Source organism: Pteropus medius, unplaced genomic scaffold, assembly GCF_902729225.1.
Source record: "Pteropus medius unplaced genomic scaffold, Ma_sr-lr_union100, whole genome shotgun sequence".
Classification (NCBI taxonomy): Eukaryota; Metazoa; Chordata; class Mammalia; order Chiroptera; family Pteropodidae; genus Pteropus; species Pteropus medius.
Window position 1 is genome coordinate 551,550 of NW_024353909.1, and position 17,153 is coordinate 568,702.

The 17,153-nt window shown below is 46.0% G+C and overlaps 1 protein-coding gene across 4 annotated transcripts in view; it reads left to right on the forward strand.

The window, feature by feature from the left end:
- PRMT7 (protein arginine methyltransferase 7) overlaps positions 1-17,153 on the forward strand; it is a 36,240-nt gene that overhangs the window by 15,542 nt on the left and 3,545 nt on the right. For 3 of the 4 annotated variants that reach the window (XM_039851880.1, XM_039851881.1, XM_039851879.1), the window contains exons 6-15: positions 3,569-3,681; positions 6,602-6,843; positions 7,069-7,249; positions 10,535-10,662; positions 11,122-11,257; positions 12,252-12,335; positions 12,722-12,769; positions 13,431-13,520; positions 15,649-15,810; positions 16,912-16,986. In XM_039851880.1, coding sequence (XP_039707814.1) covers positions 3,569-3,681; positions 6,602-6,843; positions 7,069-7,249; positions 10,535-10,662; positions 11,122-11,257; positions 12,252-12,335; positions 12,722-12,769; positions 13,431-13,520; positions 15,649-15,810; positions 16,912-16,986 — 1,259 coding nt within the window. The remainder of the gene's footprint in view (positions 1-3,568; positions 3,682-6,601; positions 6,844-7,068; positions 7,250-10,534; positions 10,663-11,121; positions 11,258-12,251; positions 12,336-12,721; positions 12,770-13,430; positions 13,521-15,648; positions 15,811-16,911; positions 16,987-17,153) is intronic. The other variant, XM_039851878.1, reaches the window with a different exon arrangement.

The window sequence follows — 17,153 nt, forward strand, 5'->3', positions numbered from 1 at the left end:
GGACGTAACAGTTTGTTTATCCTTTCACCTATTGATGGAGACTAATAGTTTCTCATATGGGTCTTTAGGTTCACTGATCTTTTCTTTTCCAGTGTCTAATCTGCTGTTAAGCACATCTGGTGAACTTTTCATTTCTGGTATTGTATTTTTCATCTCTAAAGTTCCATTTGATTCTTTTTATAACTTCCATTTTTCTCCTCATCGTGCTTATGTGTTTTTTTTTAAATATTTAACATATTTACATTAGCTGTTTTACCATCCTTATCTTCTATTTCTATCATCTTTGTCTTTTTGGGGTTTGTCATATTGATGAATTTTTAATCTTAGTTGTGGTTACATTTTCCTTCTTGGCATGTCTGGTAATTTTTATTTGAGTACTATGTGTATTGGGAATTTTACACCGCTGAGTGCTGGGTTTTATCGTCTTCTTTTAAAAGCTTTGCTGGGCATGGGTTACTTGCAAATCAATTAGATCCTTCTAAGGCTTGTTTCTAAGCTTTGTTGAAGCCGGTTAGAATAGCTTTAAGTTAGGGTTTCTCAGCAGCAGCACTGCTGACCTTTTGGGCCTGGTAATTTTTTGTTGGGTGCCAGGGGTAGTTATCCTGTGCATTGTAGGATGCTTACCCCTGGCCTCTAACCAGTAGAAGCTGGTAGCACCTCCCTCTCCCTCACTATTTGTGCCAACCAAAAATGTCTCCAGACATTGCCAAACGTCCCAGGGTGAAGGGTGGGACCCTGGTCTAAGACTACTTCAACCATACTGGTAGGATGTGACCTTTCTGGGGTCTCTGCTGAGTGCGTGTGCTGGGTGATCAGAGCTAGAATGTTACCCAGTCATATGTGAGCTCTGGAGATTGTTCAGCTTGTAGCTACATGGTCAACCTTTGCCTGGCCTTCTAGAGTCTTACCCTATGTACATGTGAATATATTCAACAAGAGACGTAAGGGGAGCCCTGTGCAGATTTCTGAAGCCCCTTTCCTGTGTAACTTTCTCTCTGGTTCTCTCCCCTACAAGTCCCATTGCCTCTACTTCCCTGAACTTCAGTTACGGTCTCCTGAACTCAGCCAGATTGCTGTGCTCTGCTTGATTTCTCTTTTCTTGTACTGTTGTCTGGAAAGTTCCTGCTGGATAAAAGCCAAGTGATAGTAGGGGTCACTTTGTTTCCCTTCTTGGGAACAAACTGTGCTTCCTCTTTTTCAGTATCTGAAAACACTTGTTTCATATGTTTTGTCTGGTTTTCTGGTTGATTATAGTGGGTGGATAAGTCTGATCCTGGTTATTCCATTTTGGCCAGAGGTGGAGATTATTTATTTTTTAAAGTTTTTCTGTCTTCGCAGCACAGAGACTGATCCACAGAGCAGCTTTTGCAATGTCATGCTCTCTGTGACTCTGTGCCCCTCTACAGGCTGTGTGTTGTTCACACACAACCTGCATTAGGCCAGGCCCCTCATATGCTTTCTTAATATTTTTCCTTTGTAGCAGCTATTATGTAATGATGTATTTAATGTCTACATCCCCACATAGCTGAAGCATCTTGACGTCATGGACTGTGTCGTCTTATTAATTATTCCATTCCATACTTCACATGCCTGGCACGAAAGGATTCAGTAATATTTGTTTAGTGAGTAAATTGCCAACTTTGCTTAGTCCTTAACCCCTTGTGAGACTTTGTTTCCACTCCCCCAGCTTGACAGGTGGCTTTCTCATTGCCAAGGCTGATGATCTTCCTTCTGCTTTTCCTCTCAAACACTGCAGCTTGGGTACTTCTGCCATTCATTCTTTCTGGAAACTCTTCCCAGGCCTCAGTGACATCTCCCAACCTTGGTTCTCTTTTGTAGCTTGCTTTCTCTCCCAAATACATGTTATCCAAGGTTCTGTTCTTAGCCCTTTTTAAAAATAGCCTGTTGCCTGTTTCCCAGAAATGGATGGATTACATACTGAGGCATGTATAGCAGCTGACTCAGGCGGCAGCATTCATTCATCCATTCAGTCATGTGATGAAGACTTATGAGGCACCTGGGGTAACTGCCCCTCATCAGGCACTTGCTGCACACTCTGTACCCTTCTACATTGTCACTCACATGCTAGATACCAGGCTCTCAAGATTATTTGTTGCAATTCACTGGATCATAAAGCTTTATTTGAAACAAATTCGGACAAATCATTTTAAGTTACATAATTGGCTTAAAAATTATTCAGGAGCTAGAATTAGCAGGGCTCGTTGATTGATTGGCTATAAGGTGGCAGAGAGGGAGGAATCAAGAATTTAGCTAATGTTTGCAGACTATTATTGGTTGCTAGGCAATGTTCTAGGTACTGGGGTACAATGGTGAACAGGCCAGTCAGGGTCCCTGCTCTTCTGGAGCTAGTAAATGATGCCCAGGTTTCTGAACTGTGTGAGGTGGAAACATCAGAGGGAGAAGCAGGTACACCGCGGTATGGTGTGGTTGGCTCAGTTTGGGACAGTGTATTTCAGTGGATGTTTGACGTGATATCAGAGAGGATGGGCAGGATGACTCAGAAGGGTGTTCTCTGTGCCAGAAGACAGAAGTTTCTTCTCAGCCTCCTTTCACATCATACAGCCGTTGAGCACAAGTGTACTTCACAGAAGTAAACAGTTTTTACCTTTGCCATCGTAACTACCATCATGTGGAGCAGGTCTTGTTACCCTCCATTTTACAGATGAGGTGACTGATGGTCAGCATTGAGGGTTCAAGGCTAGAAAGCGGGATCAAAGCCCAGGTCTCTATGACTCAAGATTCAGGCTCCCTGCTGTACCCTTTTCTGAAACACTTTAATGCTTGTTTTTTTCTTGCATTGTCCATGAGACTTGTCTTCTCTGTAGGGAAGATGAGTGGGCCTTGTCAAATTATAATTCATGAGCCATAATGAGTGTTTAGTTAATTCTTCATGATGAATGACCACTTCCAAAGTCTGTTTTGTCTCTTGGCTCATTAAAAATTATAACTGTAGAAGTAACATTACATTACAGAGATTTAGAAAAGGGAGTTAACAGAAAGACCCTCCATAACTCTACTATCCCAAAACAACTGTTACCTGGGGGATTGTTTGGTAGTAAGAAACAAACTTAATTCAGTAGGATATAGTGTAAGGAACTGGTGATTCTGAACCCAGAGTATCAGTGGAATCAATTAGCCTCTCATTGTTGCTTTGGTTTTCTCTCCCTCTCTGCAGCCTAGAAATATTTGAAGTATCAGCATTCAGTTTTTGCTTTTTTAAATGATTTTTGTTAATTTAATAATTAATAGTTCATTAATTTGTATACAGAAAAGTTCAAAGAGTAGTACAGTGAGCACCCATTTTCTCTTAACCAAGGCTTAACCAGTCGTTAGCACGTGTGTGTGTGTGTGTGTGTGTGTGTGTGTGTAAATATGGATTTTTTTGCTAAACCATTGTAAAGTCAGTTGCAGACATTCTAAATACTTCAGCACATGTATGTGCTTTCAATTTAATGATTTCTTAACCTTTTGTTTTGCACGTATTTGCTGTAAATATTTTTTCTAGTCCATAGGTTGCTTCTGACTCTTGTTTCCTTGTGTTTCTCAGACGGTGACATGCCATGCCGTGCCAACATCCTGATCACAGAGCTGTTTGACACGGAACTGATTGGGGAGGGAGCGCTGCCCTCCTATGAGCACGCACACAGGCATCTCGTGCAGGTAGGGGACCGAGGACCTTTCTCAGGCGTCTTGCTGTGATCTCAGCTAGCGCACATAGCCCTCGCTGATGCACCATGCTCTTCACAGCCCGAGCCTTTAGTACCCCTCTGTGTACCCTTGGCCACCCCTCGATTCCTGCAGGATTCTGGTTCTCCTTAATTATGACTCCTATGACTTTCTTGGTAGGTTAGAGTTAAAAGGCAAGAAACTATTTCAATTCAATTCAGCAAAGATTCTTTGAGTGTCACCTATGCGTAAGGTATTCTAGCGCCCAGGAAGAAGTATAAGACATCCTAATTGCTTCTCACCCACGCTCGTCAGTGATGGTGAGGACTGGTTGGGCCAAATGGAGAAGCAGACAGGAGCACCACAGACATTTGATTTAAGACTGGTAGAAGAGGTCAGGGGTCAGGAAGAAGATGAGGGTGGAATTTGGAAAGGCACTGAGGAGAGGGAAAGGTATCCCAGGTAGAGGACTTGCTTGGTAGGTCACTGAGAATATCAGCCTGGGGAGCTTGTGAGCTAATGGCAGAGAGTGGGGAAGAGAGTGGAAGGCCTTGAAGGCCAGACCATTCTAAGTAAAGGAGTTGGGATGGTGGCACTCTTTGTCACTTTCTTTGAGAAGAGAGACATGCTAAAAATATTATCTTGGAAATGTTGGTCTTGCTTTTGTATGGACATAAACTGAAGGTGGAAACTCAGACAAAGCCAGGTGGGCGGTATGAGTGTTTGCTTTTTCTGCCAGCACCTGCCCTATGGGAACCATCCAGGTGAGCCTGCAAATGTCCCGGCCAGGGACCCTCTTTAGGGGTTCTTGGTGCCCTCACAGTGAGGAAGGGGGCTCCTTTCAGGGTAGTTGGGGCCAGAGTCCATGCTACTTACACAATCTGCACATGATGTAATTGTTCTGCAGATCAATGCACTTTGTGAGACTCTCATCTTTTCCAAAGTGTAAAATTTTTTTCTAGTAACTTCATTAGTAAGAATTTCTATTTCTTCACATTAAAACCACCAACTAGATGTATCCCTGAAACAGAGAACAAGGTATTTAGAATTACGTTGCCCAGTTTGTCTTTCTCTAATTCATCTTATTAAAAAATGGGCAGACAGCTGTCCTGTTTCCTCTCCCAGCTGGCCTGTAGCAGCCAGGTATGCATAGTTCACTCCAGTCACTGTCCCCATCTGCCCACCCTAATTCCTAATTCCTAACTGAAGGAGTTAGGGCTGGCACACAAAGGCTTCCATTGCCCTGTCCCTCTGGAGGTCATGGAACTGGGTTGCTAGTGTGTCTGATATTCCATGTGGCATTGACCCAGGGATTGATCTCAGAAGACACATTTATTGAGCGCCTTCATTTTGCCTTTTTTGGGTACCAAGAATGTGAAAGTGAGCTCTTGGAGAGGCAGGTAGGTGAGCAGGTCATCACAGTAGAGTTTGAGGTATGCCCTGGTGGTGGTCAGTGGGGTGAGATTCCGCTGACTAAGTTCGAGCTGAGTCAGTCTTGAAGAGTGATCAGGTGTCGGCCTGCCAAGCGTGAGTATCATGGTGGAGGAGATCTACATGCACAAAAACATAAAGGTGAATCAGTGCAGTGGCTCCCAGACCCTGCAAGTTGTTCAGTTTGTGGGCAGTGCCAGAGCTGGCATTAGAGATAAGACTAGATTGTTGGGCAACGCAAGGCTGAGAAAGGTTGCCATGCTGCATAATGCAAGGCGGTACCACAGAAAGGTTTTGATCAAGCGGGGGATTGATTTATGTAGGCAGGCATGTGGGGAGCAGTCGGGAAGCAGGACTGGTCAGAAGGTGGTCGGAGTCATTCGGGCACTCGGCTGAGGCGGGCCTCAGGTAACACTCGAGAAATGGGCCCGGAAGGTGGGGCAGGGTAAAGGTGATTTGTCTAGTTTAGACAGAGAGTTTGAGTTGTCTGAGGGTCAGCCAGAGAGAGAGGACCAAGAAGCCTTTGGATACATGATTTGGTAAATGAAGACGGAGTGGTTGGGGTCACTCTCATATGTGGAGGGAGAAAGAAGGTGGTCCAGACCAGGTCTCTGCGGAGCCTTCTCTGAGGGATAGACAGGGGGAGTGAGAATCCACCTAGAGCAGTGCTTCTCATCCAGAGCTGTGTCTGGAGACATTTTTGGTGTCACAACTAAGTACGGTGCTACAGTCATCTTGTGAGTAGAGGCCAGGGATATTGCTAAACATTCTGCAATGCACAGAACAGCCCTCACAATGAAGGATCTTCTGGCTCAAGAGGTCACTAGTGCTGAGGTAGAGAAGCCCTGTGCCTGTCATTTCTGTGTGGTGGTAGCTGTGAGTGTCCTCTTCACAGCTGGGCCCCTGGTGCCTGGTCTGTAGAGGGTGTTGATGAATGAATGAGGTAGGAGGAAAACTGGACAAAGGACTGCAGCCAAAGCCAAGGGAAGAGAGTGGTCAGCGGTTCCTGGTGAGGTCAGGAGGTCAGGTCAGTTGAGGATGGACACTTGTCCTTTGAGCTGTGCAATGAGGAGCTTCTGGTGTCTGGGCAAGAACTGCACTGAAGGGAAGCAGTGAGCCCAGTGCCAGAATTAGTGTTTAGCAGGAAGACTTGGACTCTTTCTTCAAGGTCGACGTGGGAGTTAATCCACATGATGACAATTAAGGTTTATTTTTGTAGTATTTAATAGTGTCAGGTAGCAAGGAACTTATCTGACATAAATCATTTTAGGCATAACGTGTATTTTTCAAATCTAGTTCCTTTTCTTTTCCCCAAGGGCTTTTAGGCCAAAAACAGTTAAGTATACTAATAGCGGTAAGGTGTTAGATGTTAAACTGGCCTAATATTAAGGAATAAACCTCTTTTGATCAATTGGGTCAATGTACCTGATTGGGTGGGTGGTTGGTTGGTTGGTTGGTTGATTGATTTTTAATATAAACTTAGGAAAATTGCGAGGCAGTGCCTCACCGAGCAAACGTCTATGCTCAGCTGGTGGAGTCCAGAAGGATGTGGTCATGGAACAAGCTGTTTCCCATTCATGTTCGGACCAGACATGGAGAGCGGGTCATCGTTCCCCCGCCAGAAATGGAGAGGTGCCCTGGCGCACCCTCTGTCTATGACATTCAGCTGAACCAGGTGTCACCCACTGACTTCACTGTCCTCAGCGACGTGCTGCCCATGTTCAGGTACCACGGAGTAACCTGGGTGATAATGGTTCTTTGAGACGTTTAGTAGAGTTGGGGTCTTTGGAAGTTCTTTTTGAGTGGAAAAGAGCCTAGCTGATGTCACCTGCCTCTGAAGGTAGAAGTCCATTGCATACAAGTCTCATTGTTGGTGAGGTCACCCTAAAAGCTTAGAAATGAAGTGTGTGAGCTTCAAATGTGCTTAAGTTCCTGAATATTATTCCGCAGTGTGGACTTCAGCAAGCAAGTCAGTAGCTCATCAGCCTGCCATAGCAGGCAGTTTGAACTTCTGGCTTCCGGCCGAGCTCAGGTGGTTCTCTCCTGGTGGGACATTGAAATGGACCCTGAAGGGAAGATCAGATGCACCATGGCCCCCTTCTGGGCACACGCAGACCCACAGGTGCTCCAGGTAAGAGGTGGGAGCTGAGCACGTTTTCATGTAAATCAGGAAACTGTCATTCACTTTTTGTCGTGGGCAAGTAGCATGTTGAACCTTAGAATCTCAAGAATTTAGAGTTGGAAGAGACTATGTCAGAATCAATGTCAAAGAAGAGTTTAAAAAAGAAAAAAAGCAAGGCCGGCCGTGGTAAGATAGAAGATAGACCTTTCCATGGTCAGCGTCAGTGGACACAGTGAACCACAGGGAAGTTTCAGTGTGCTGGCTCTCCCATGTCCTGGCACAGCCACTGTTAGGTCCCACAACCCCTGTACCCCCTGAATAATCCTAGTGGGCCTCAGATCAGCTTGGAATAGAGAACTGTAGCCTGTGTACAGACTCATTTTTTGTGGTGTCAAAATCTGCCTTCCCCAGCTCACTGGGTGGAGGACGTGAACTACAGAAAAGGAAATACAGAGTGCTCCTTAACATGTGAAAAGGCATTCAGCCTCACTCATCAGAGTGACATAGACTTAAACTGTAGTGAGATACCATTTTTCACCTGTTAGTGAATAAAGTTCAAAAAGTTGAGCAGTACACTATTGGTAGGGCTGTTGGGCTGAGCAGGAAGTGATCATGAGAGCATCCGTAAAGCTCAGCAAGGCCCAGTTTGTCATGATGGGAAGCGATGCCACTTATAGACATTTAGGCTCTGGATAGATTTGCATATGTGTAGAATAACACGTGTGCCAGGGTACTCATTACATCCCTGATTTAATAGAAAAGACTAGAACATCCTAGAGGGCACGAGTAGGGGACTGGGCAAGTCCATTATCATACATTCAGGGAATGAAGCGGCTTTCTCTGTACTGATGTGGAGCAGTCTCCAGGGTATATCACTAAGTGAAGCAGAAATAGGTGCAGAACAGTATGTGGTATGCCAGCACTAGTGTTATTAAAAATAAGAATATATGTGGATGAGCGTATATGTGGTCTTTGTGTATAAGGGTATCTTGGGAAGAATTCACAGAAATTGGTAAAAATGGTTGTTTCTAGAAAGGAAACTTTTTTTTCATTCCATGACCCTTTTATATCTTTTGAATTTGCTCTCATGTACGTGTGTTAACCCCTCTACACACACACACTTGGAAAAAATGCGAGGAAGGTGCTTTAGGGCAGAGGACTCAGAAATTCCCTCTCTACCTGGGAGGTCTTGGGCACCTTCCTCTGTGTCCCGTCGTCCTGTTACCACTTGCTGGGCACTGGTTTTTGTCTTGATTGGTTCTAGATGTACATGCGTGACTTTGGGCAGGCCCTAGCAGCTCCTCAGCTCCCTGAGTTACTGCTTAGGCCAAAGGGTCATGGCTGCTGCAGGATTCCCATCTCCATTCTACCTTCCAGTCCCCTGGCCAGGTGGGTGGGTGCGCATTTACGCCATGGGTGCAAACTTTCCTCTGCGAGGCCTTGGCCCTCTGCAGGCTGAGTGTATGTGCGCACGTTGGGGGAGGGTGCTGTCGGAATTCTTCCACAGAGTTGAGATTGGCACTGGGCTGCAAAATCTTAATACTTTTCGTTTTCCTAGCTTCAAAGTGCGATTATGTATATTTTCTCCTCGGATCCCCGTGTCAGACGTGCTGAGTAACCATATAATGCCCGAACTGAGACTGGTCTGGCCCAGTGTGGGAGCAGGACCTCGTGTCTAGGCAGCAGTGGTGGGTGCTCCTCCCCAGGTCTCCTGACTGTGGGGCTTGTGTCCTTTCTCTACCAGCAGTGACTTTCGAAGAGCTGCTCATGAATCTCCCTCATAACATCACTAAACTGCTCTTGATCTGAAATCTGTTCAGCCTTCCTCACCTCGAACAGTGGGTTCTCTCAGTAGCTCTTTAGCATTAGGACCTGGGAGGCTGGTGTGTGGGAAGGACACGATGACAGGCAAGTGCTGTGGGAGCACCGAGGGTCAGGGGGAAGGAAGGCTTCTCTTGTCTGAGGATCAGTTTGCATAATACAGAGAATGAACAACAGGTTTTAGGGAACCTGTTTTTCCCTCCTTGTTACTGTTTATTTTTTCCAGAGCGAACCTGGTTAGATTTTCATTTTCTAGTTTTATGTTCAGATAGACATGTTAGATCCAGGAAATGTCATTCACCTGCCTCCTAGTTAAATTCAAGACGGGGTAGCGTAGGACGCGGTCCCGAGAAGAGGGACTGCATTGCTGCATTTGCTCCTGTGCTGAGCAGTGCTCTTGGAGCCTCACTGGGGCCGTTTTCCTTCGTTCCTAGTGATGCAGAGTGTGCAGGCGGTCGTCTCATCAGAGCTGAGCCAGGCATCCACTTGTTAGGACAATGCTTTCTTTTTTAAAAAGAGACTTAAAGATTCTAAGGGTAATAAACCTCATTATATAAAACAAAAATGAATCAAGTCACCGTCCTATCACCCAAAAGAACTCCCTTTCTTTGCCGTTTCCATGTGCATAGGTTTTTGTCAGTGCTAATTTCTGGTTTTTCCGTGCTGCACCATAGTCTTTATATTCATCATTTTTAAATGTCTTTGAGTATTATGTGTAAGGAATTAACATATACGTTTCTGAACTGCTGGATATTTAGATTGGTCCTAGTTTTTGCTAGTATAAATAATTCTGTAATTATTTGTTTTATATGCATTTTTATTTGAAATAGCTTTTTTTTGTTTTTGTTTGGGTATTTTTTAGAGTCCTGTATGTGGGATTTGTAATATCAAAAAGGATCAATCAACAGAGCTTATTAAAGGTTGACTCTGGATCATTGTAAATAAACCATGTTTCATAATTTAGAGTATTCTAGTTCTTTAAAAATGAATTCAAAAGAATAAAATGAAACCTTTCTGTACTATTTTCCAAACTTTTTATTTTGAAAAATTTTAAGTTTATAGAATGAGTGAACATCAACATTGATATGCCCTTTACTTAAATTTACCAGTTTTTAACATTTGCCACTTTAGCTTTTTCTCTCTCTCCCTTCATCTCTGCCTCCCTCCTCTCCCCACAAAACACACGCACGGGCGACAGGGGCTGGAGTCCCCTTTCCCTGAGCCCCTTTTGAAGACCCATGTCCTTGGCCACATTGTATCTTCCTAAAGCCAGCAGTGTTCCAGCAAGCTTTCAGGCCATTAGCCTCTCTGACTTGAGAATTTTCTTCTTTATCTCTTTGGCCACAGTAGCTATCTGTAACCCACACTAAGGTCTTCCTGAAAACTGGTTTTTGGCTGGGATTTTGGCTTCTGTATTGGAAATGTTGTTCCTGTTGTAGCTTGGTGACTGCTGATTCTCTGTTTCCCATCCAGTGGCGGGACCACTGGATGCAGTGTGTGTACTTCCTGCCACAAGAGGAGCCGGTCGTCCAGGGCTCAGCCCTCTGCCTGGTAGCCCACCATGATGACTACTGTGTGTGGTACAGCCTTCAGAGGACCAGGTGTGCCCTGAGTCTTGTGGTGGTGGTGGGGGGGCACTGGGTCTCTGTGCATGTATATAAATTCCCCATTTACAAACCATTTATAAGTTTATAAGTTCCCCATTAAAGACATTTATGTGTCTATAGTGGGGAATTACAGAGGCACAAGTGGGCACATTTATATCTGAACAGAATAAGAACAAAAGTTGATTACTGGCTGTGTTGGTGCCTGTTGCGTGTACTCAGAAGAGGCTGCCCTAGTTGCGGGGCCCCCATCTGGAACAGATATATGTGCAAGTCTTGAACTGGAGTGCCCTCCAACCTCTAATGCCCACTCGAGAGCCAGTGCCTAGACCGTAGGTGTATCCCTTGGAGCCCACCTCAGTTTCACTGGGGCATGTCCCTATGCTATGTTTTGATGCTTGCCAGTGTCAGGCAGGTCATACTCATCACCCTGTGTCTGTTCACTTCCTGGCCCAGCCCAGAAAAGAATGGGAGAGTCCACCCAATGCGCCCCGTGTGTGACTGCCAGGCTCATCTGCTCTGGAACCGGCCTCGCTTTGGAGAGATCAATGATCAGGACAGAACTGATCAATATGTCCAGGCCCTGAAGACAGTAAGTGTTCAGCCCCTTGGGTGCTTGTGGGCAAGAAGATTGTCGCATGGGCCCCAGCTCATTGTCCACTTATGATTTGCTGCTTTTGTTTTCGGTGCTCGCTGGTCTGTGTGAGTGGCTTCAGCCAGCTCCTTCCGGGTGGGCGCTCAGACAGCGCCTGGGAGTCTGTTAGTGCACTTTCTGGGGCTCATTTTCTGCTCGCCTGTAAAGTCTTCCAGCTGGAAGCTTCCCCCTGGCCCCTGCTTTTGTCCTGCTGGAAATTTTGCCTTCGTGATCACCAGCATTTCCTGTGGGTGATCCCAGTGGATCCAGCGCATTCTTCCTTTCATCTGCCACCCTCTTTCTAAAATTTTTTAAAATATAAATCTGGTCATGTAACTCTCCTACCTATAAACCTTTGCTCCCTGCTGCCAATAGCAGGGGTCTCAGCCTGAGGACCATACATGGGGTTTGAAGGGGAGGTTTTTGGACCCTTTGGAGTCATATGCAGAAATATGTGTACCTATGCATGCATTTTGGAGGAAGGAGGACCCCAACTGTCCTAAATTTCTCTCAGGGATCTGTGCCCTATAAACACATCCCTGCCCTTGGTGAGTCACTCAGCAGGCCCACAGCTGTCTGTGCTGGGACCAGGCAGGAAACGGGCCTGTCATCATGGACTGGGAGGTGGCCAATGGCAAGTGGGATGGTCCTTCTGGTGGGCCTTCTAGGACAGCTTGAGATGGGTCTTTCCTGACAGTGGGGTCAGGATGTGGAGAGGAGAGTGAGGTGGGTATGTTAGAGGCCGGGGGCTGGCTGCTGCCTGAGCCTGGGAGGTAAGCATAACTAGTGTGGGCACAAGAAGATTCAGCAGGAATAGGGTAAGGAGATCAGATTGAGTGATCATGGAGTGAGTTAGTGGGCTCAAGAGAAGGGAAGCGTTTCTGTCAGTTTGCCAACAAGAATGTCTTGACACCACAAGAAAACCTGTGGTGAAGTTGCTCTTTTCTGGTAGGTGCTGAAGCCAGACAGTGTCTGCCTGTGTGTCAGCGACGGCAGTCTGCTCTCCATGCTGGCCTATCATCTCGGCGCGGAGCAGGTACTGGACGTGTGCCTTTCTGCCAGCTTCCTGAGGGTGGCTCTTAAGTTAGGGTGTCATGTGGTCTGAGTACAGTTTTGTCACTAAAGCTCTTTGCAGGTGCAGCTGCCATGTTTGCGGTGTGCCTGGGTCAGAGGCCCAGGGGTTTACTGCCTCCATGTGCAGGCAGGAGTCAGGCTATAACATTGTCCTATAGCTGCAGCTCCAGCATCTGAGCCAGCCGCTAGGTTCAGTGCAGAGTGTGGGTGCTGTCCTAGTGGGTAGTGGGCACAAGTGGAGGTGGTTAGGCGGTGCCCTCTGCCTTGGAATGATCTTGTTGCATTTTAATCTTTCATTTTCTCTGTTAAATGACTCTTCTACAACTGATAGCTTGGTATTCTCTCTAGGTATTTACAGTAGAGAGTTCAGCAGCTTCTCATAGACTGATGAAAAAAGTAAGTGATAACTGTTACTAAAATAATGAGGGGTCCTGTGGGACCTGCCTTCCCGAGTCTGGGACTTACTGCTTTGAAGCAGAGTCAGTACCAGGGGAACTGGAAGAAGTAGCAGGTGCCAGTGAGCGCTCTTGTTGCTCCCGCCTTGAGAACTGGCCTGGTCTCCTAGAGCTGTCATTGAACAGAAGCAGATGTTTAGACTCCGTTTTTCGGCTGAAGAAGCATAGGCTTTTCTCGTCATTTCACATGAAACTAAAAAAACTAATTTCTTTTTTGCGGTGATACAACTGTATCATGCAAATGTGTGATTTGTTTTCTGGGCCCAGGGGGTCATTGCTCACAGGCCGGCCTGACTGGCTGGTGCCGTGATGGTGACTGGTTTTGATTTCCTTTCTGAAGGATAACCTACTTCCTTTAGAACTGCAAGCCTGTTGCTCAGTCCCGTTGACATGCCTGCCAGAGAAACTTCTTCTTCTGTTACAGCATTTTGCTGGTGATCTCATTCTTGGTGTGTAGAATGCCCCAGGAGGGGAGAATTTCCACAAAGCCAATAAAAGTGGTGTTTTAGACCTATTTGTCCAGAAAACTACAGACAGATAAAGCAACTTTGAGATGTTTTTTTCCGGACAAAAAATAATATTTTTATTGTTTTTTCTCTAAGATCTTTAAAGCTAACCACTTGGAAGATAAAATTAAGGTAATAGAGAAACGGCCGGAATTATTAACATCTGCAGACTTGGAGGGTAAAAAGGTGAGTAGCAAGAGGTCTGCGTTTGCACTGGGCGGCCCAGCACTTGAGATGGCCTTAGCTCCCCCTCGCTTCTCTGGGCCTCACCGCTGGTCCCTTATTGAATGCACCAGCTAAGAATGTGCCACAGCTGAGGGTTTGCAGAGATGCCTGATAAGCAGATACTTGCACAACTCTGAACACTGGCTAATCTCTGCTCCTTCAAGTGAGGGCAGAACAACTCTGCTGGATTAGTCCCAGCACATCGTGTTCTCTCTCCCTTTCACAGCACTCTGTCTTCGCTTCACCTTCCTATTCACTTTCTTCTGCTGCGGCTGGTCCAGTCCCCAGTGCTGCATCTGAAACTGCTCCCACCTCTTAGTGACCTCTTAGTTACTAAAGACAGTCTCCCTGCAGGCTTCATCTCATTGGTCCTCTGAACCCTTATGACCCAGTGACCCTCTCTTTCCTTAACACTTCTTTTTAGGTTTTTAAGAGACTGCTTTTGCTAGGTTTTTCTCTAATTTTTCTGGCTTCTCCTTCTCAGTCCTCTATGGGTTTCTCTTCCTTTACTTCATCGTTCCCTAGAGATGATTCTTGGCGCATCCTCCTTGTCTGTCCTCTCCTCTGCCTCTGTGTTTCCTCTCCAGCGATCACATTCCTTCCCATATGGAAATCTGTGATCAACAAAGCTGGGTCTGCAAATCTCATCCATCCAACTGCCAACCGGATATCTTTCTCTCATATCCCACAGGCCCTTCAAGCTGGAACCTGTCATCTTTCTTGCCAACTCTTTTTAACAGCTTTATTGAGATATAATTTACATACCATAAAATTAACCCATTTCAAATGTACAATTTAACGATTTTTTAGTAAATTTATAGAGTTGTACAACTATTATACAATCTAGTTTTACAACATTTCCATCACCCAGCCCCAGGCAATCACTGATCTGGTTTCTGTCTATAAATTTGCCTTTTTTGCAGATTTCATTTAAGTGGAATAATACAGTGTGTGGTCTTTTGCATCGGGCTTTTTTCAGTGGGCACGTTTTTGAGATTCATTCATATTGTAGAACATGTCAGTATTTTGTTCCCTTTTACTGCCGATTGGTGTTCCATTATATGACTATGCCACAATTTGTGTGTTCATTCACCTATTGGTGGACATTTGGATTGTTTTCAGTTTGGGCTGTTAAGACTAATGCTGATGATGCCTGTCTGCTTGGGTCTAGCCTGGGTGCTCTGTCTCCTCAGCATCTGCCATGTCTTGGTCTCCTCCCTTTTGCACACTTTCTGCTTCTACAGGGAGTAACTTGTCCCTGCTCCACCTACAGCTGGTGTCCTCATACTTCACAGTCATCAGAGGGCTCTTTCTAAAACACATTCCTTCTCTGATTAAAGCTTTTAGTGACCCCCCTCTTGCCTGTAGGGCAGTGTTCAGTTCGTTTAACCTGTCATCAATTGCTTTTGGGTGACCTGGCTCCTCTCTTACTCTCTGGCCTCACCGTTTACCGTCCTACCCCATGTGCTTGTCTGCTGAGCCCTGAGAGGGCCTTGCTCTCCCACCTGTGCTATGCCTCTGCCCACCCCTCTGCCATCTATCTGGAATCCCTTGTCTTTTGCTTTTCGGACTCCTATTCACGCGTTTGTGCTTTTACTCAGCACATGTTTACTGACCATCTACTCTGAGCCAGGCACTTTGCTGGGTCTGAAAATACTGTTCTGCCAATGTCCCCACTTCTGTGGTGCTTAGTGCCTCATGAGGGAGAGTTAGACGACCACTGAGAATAAGTTTTTTAATAAGCTTTGAATGGGGATTTACAGGGCTGTCCTGGAAGCCCGTCTTGATGCTCTTACCTCTGGGGTTCTCCACGTGCCCCTCCTGTTAAAGCTTTTCACGCTCTACAAGGACAGCCTCCAGCCTCGTCTGCTCTCTCTTCACACTACAGTCCTGAGGGCAGGACCCATGTTGCTTTCTCATCTTTTAGTCCTTGGGCAGGTGCAAACCTGGCATGCTTGTTTGTTGACTGAATGAGTGAATGAATGAATGGCCTATTACTTTCATGTACCTGTGAAACTTGTGACTTGTCCTTTACTCTTCAGACAAATCCTTCTGATGCCTTGGTCCTGATTCTTGTTCTGGTCGCCAGGTCTCTGTGCTCCTGGGTGAGCCATTCTTCACCACCAGCCTGTTGCCGTGGCATAATCTGTACTTCTGGTATGTGCGGACTGCTGTGGACCAGTACCTGGGGCCTGGTGCTGTGGTGATGCCCCAGGCTGCCTCACTGCATGCTGTGGTCGTGGAATTCAGGGTAGGCCACCCAGATGTTTTCGTAGAAGGGGGAGGACCTTGTTTTCTTACAAAGACCTCGGGTGCAGATGGAGCAACTTAGGTCTTTGTGATTGGGCCTCTGGTTTCTGTATCAGCACACCACAGGGTTGAATAGAAGAGGCTTGTCTTTTTAAAAATGCAGTAATTTGACTCATGAAATGAAATTGGCTGTGTGTTGTCATTTTACAATATGGCTTATCAGAATAATTAAAATATACAAATTAAAAGTTTCAGAAGACATGCCGTGAAGCTTGCTCTGTTCTCATTAAAAGCCAAGGCTCCAGTTAAAAGCATTTTGAGATCGGAGAGTCAGCTTCTTTATGCAAGAAAAATTGAAAAGCTTCCTTTTAATATTCTCATCAAAGCAGAACCATAGTCACAAAGTCATTTTGGGGAAGGCAGTTTTTATTAAAAGGATTTTGAAATGTTTTTAACCTGAAATGTAGAGTGAACCTCATTTGATATTTTTTTGACAAGAATGGTTTTGTGCGTTGGTGCCTTAGTGGCTCTGTCACTCGTTTTCTGGGCATTTCTTCTGTGTTATTTATTTACCTGATGAGGTTTTCACGACCAAAGAAGGAAGGTGGAGAACCACACTTGTTTCCAGGCATATGTCCAGGAGACAGAGAATGCAAAGTCGATTGGCCTGAGTGCTTCTGGTCCCCTCCCGCCCATTGTCCTCACGCTCTGTTTATAGGCAGAGAGCCTTGAGAACTGATTTCATAGATTTCTTCCTAAAAAAATGGTCTTAGGATGGACAGGTAGTGAGAAACCCCAGCCAAGTAGCTCTGGCCATGGCCAGTTGTCGCCTTGTAGGAGAGGACTTGGGTCATGTGAGACTTGGCAGAGTCATAGAACAGTCCTGAATTTTTAGTATCTCTGAGTCCCTTCAACCTTAGGGGTCTTTTCTAGGCATGAGGGAATAGAAAGAGGTGCCTCAGGTTTAGCGCTGGGACCACCCCAGCTTGCCCTCACCGACCCTTCTCGATCCTGTTGCTGTACTCCCCTGTGGCCCCTGTGGGTGTGGGCATCAGCATGCCCTGGCTGATGGGGGTTTATAAGGGCTGTGCCTTCCTCACAGGACCTGTGGCGGATCCGGAGCCCCTGTGGTGACTGTGAAGGCTTCGATGTGCACATCATGGATGATATGATTAAGGTAGGTGAGGCCACAGCTCCTACCCACAGTGTCCCATCCACCCACTCTGCATGGCCACAGGCCTCTAACAGGGACATCTGGCTTCTCTGGAGAGACCTGGGTTGGGCTGTGCAAACAGCGTGCAGAGAGCTCTTCCGCTGGGGGCAGCATGGGCTGGTCTATCTATC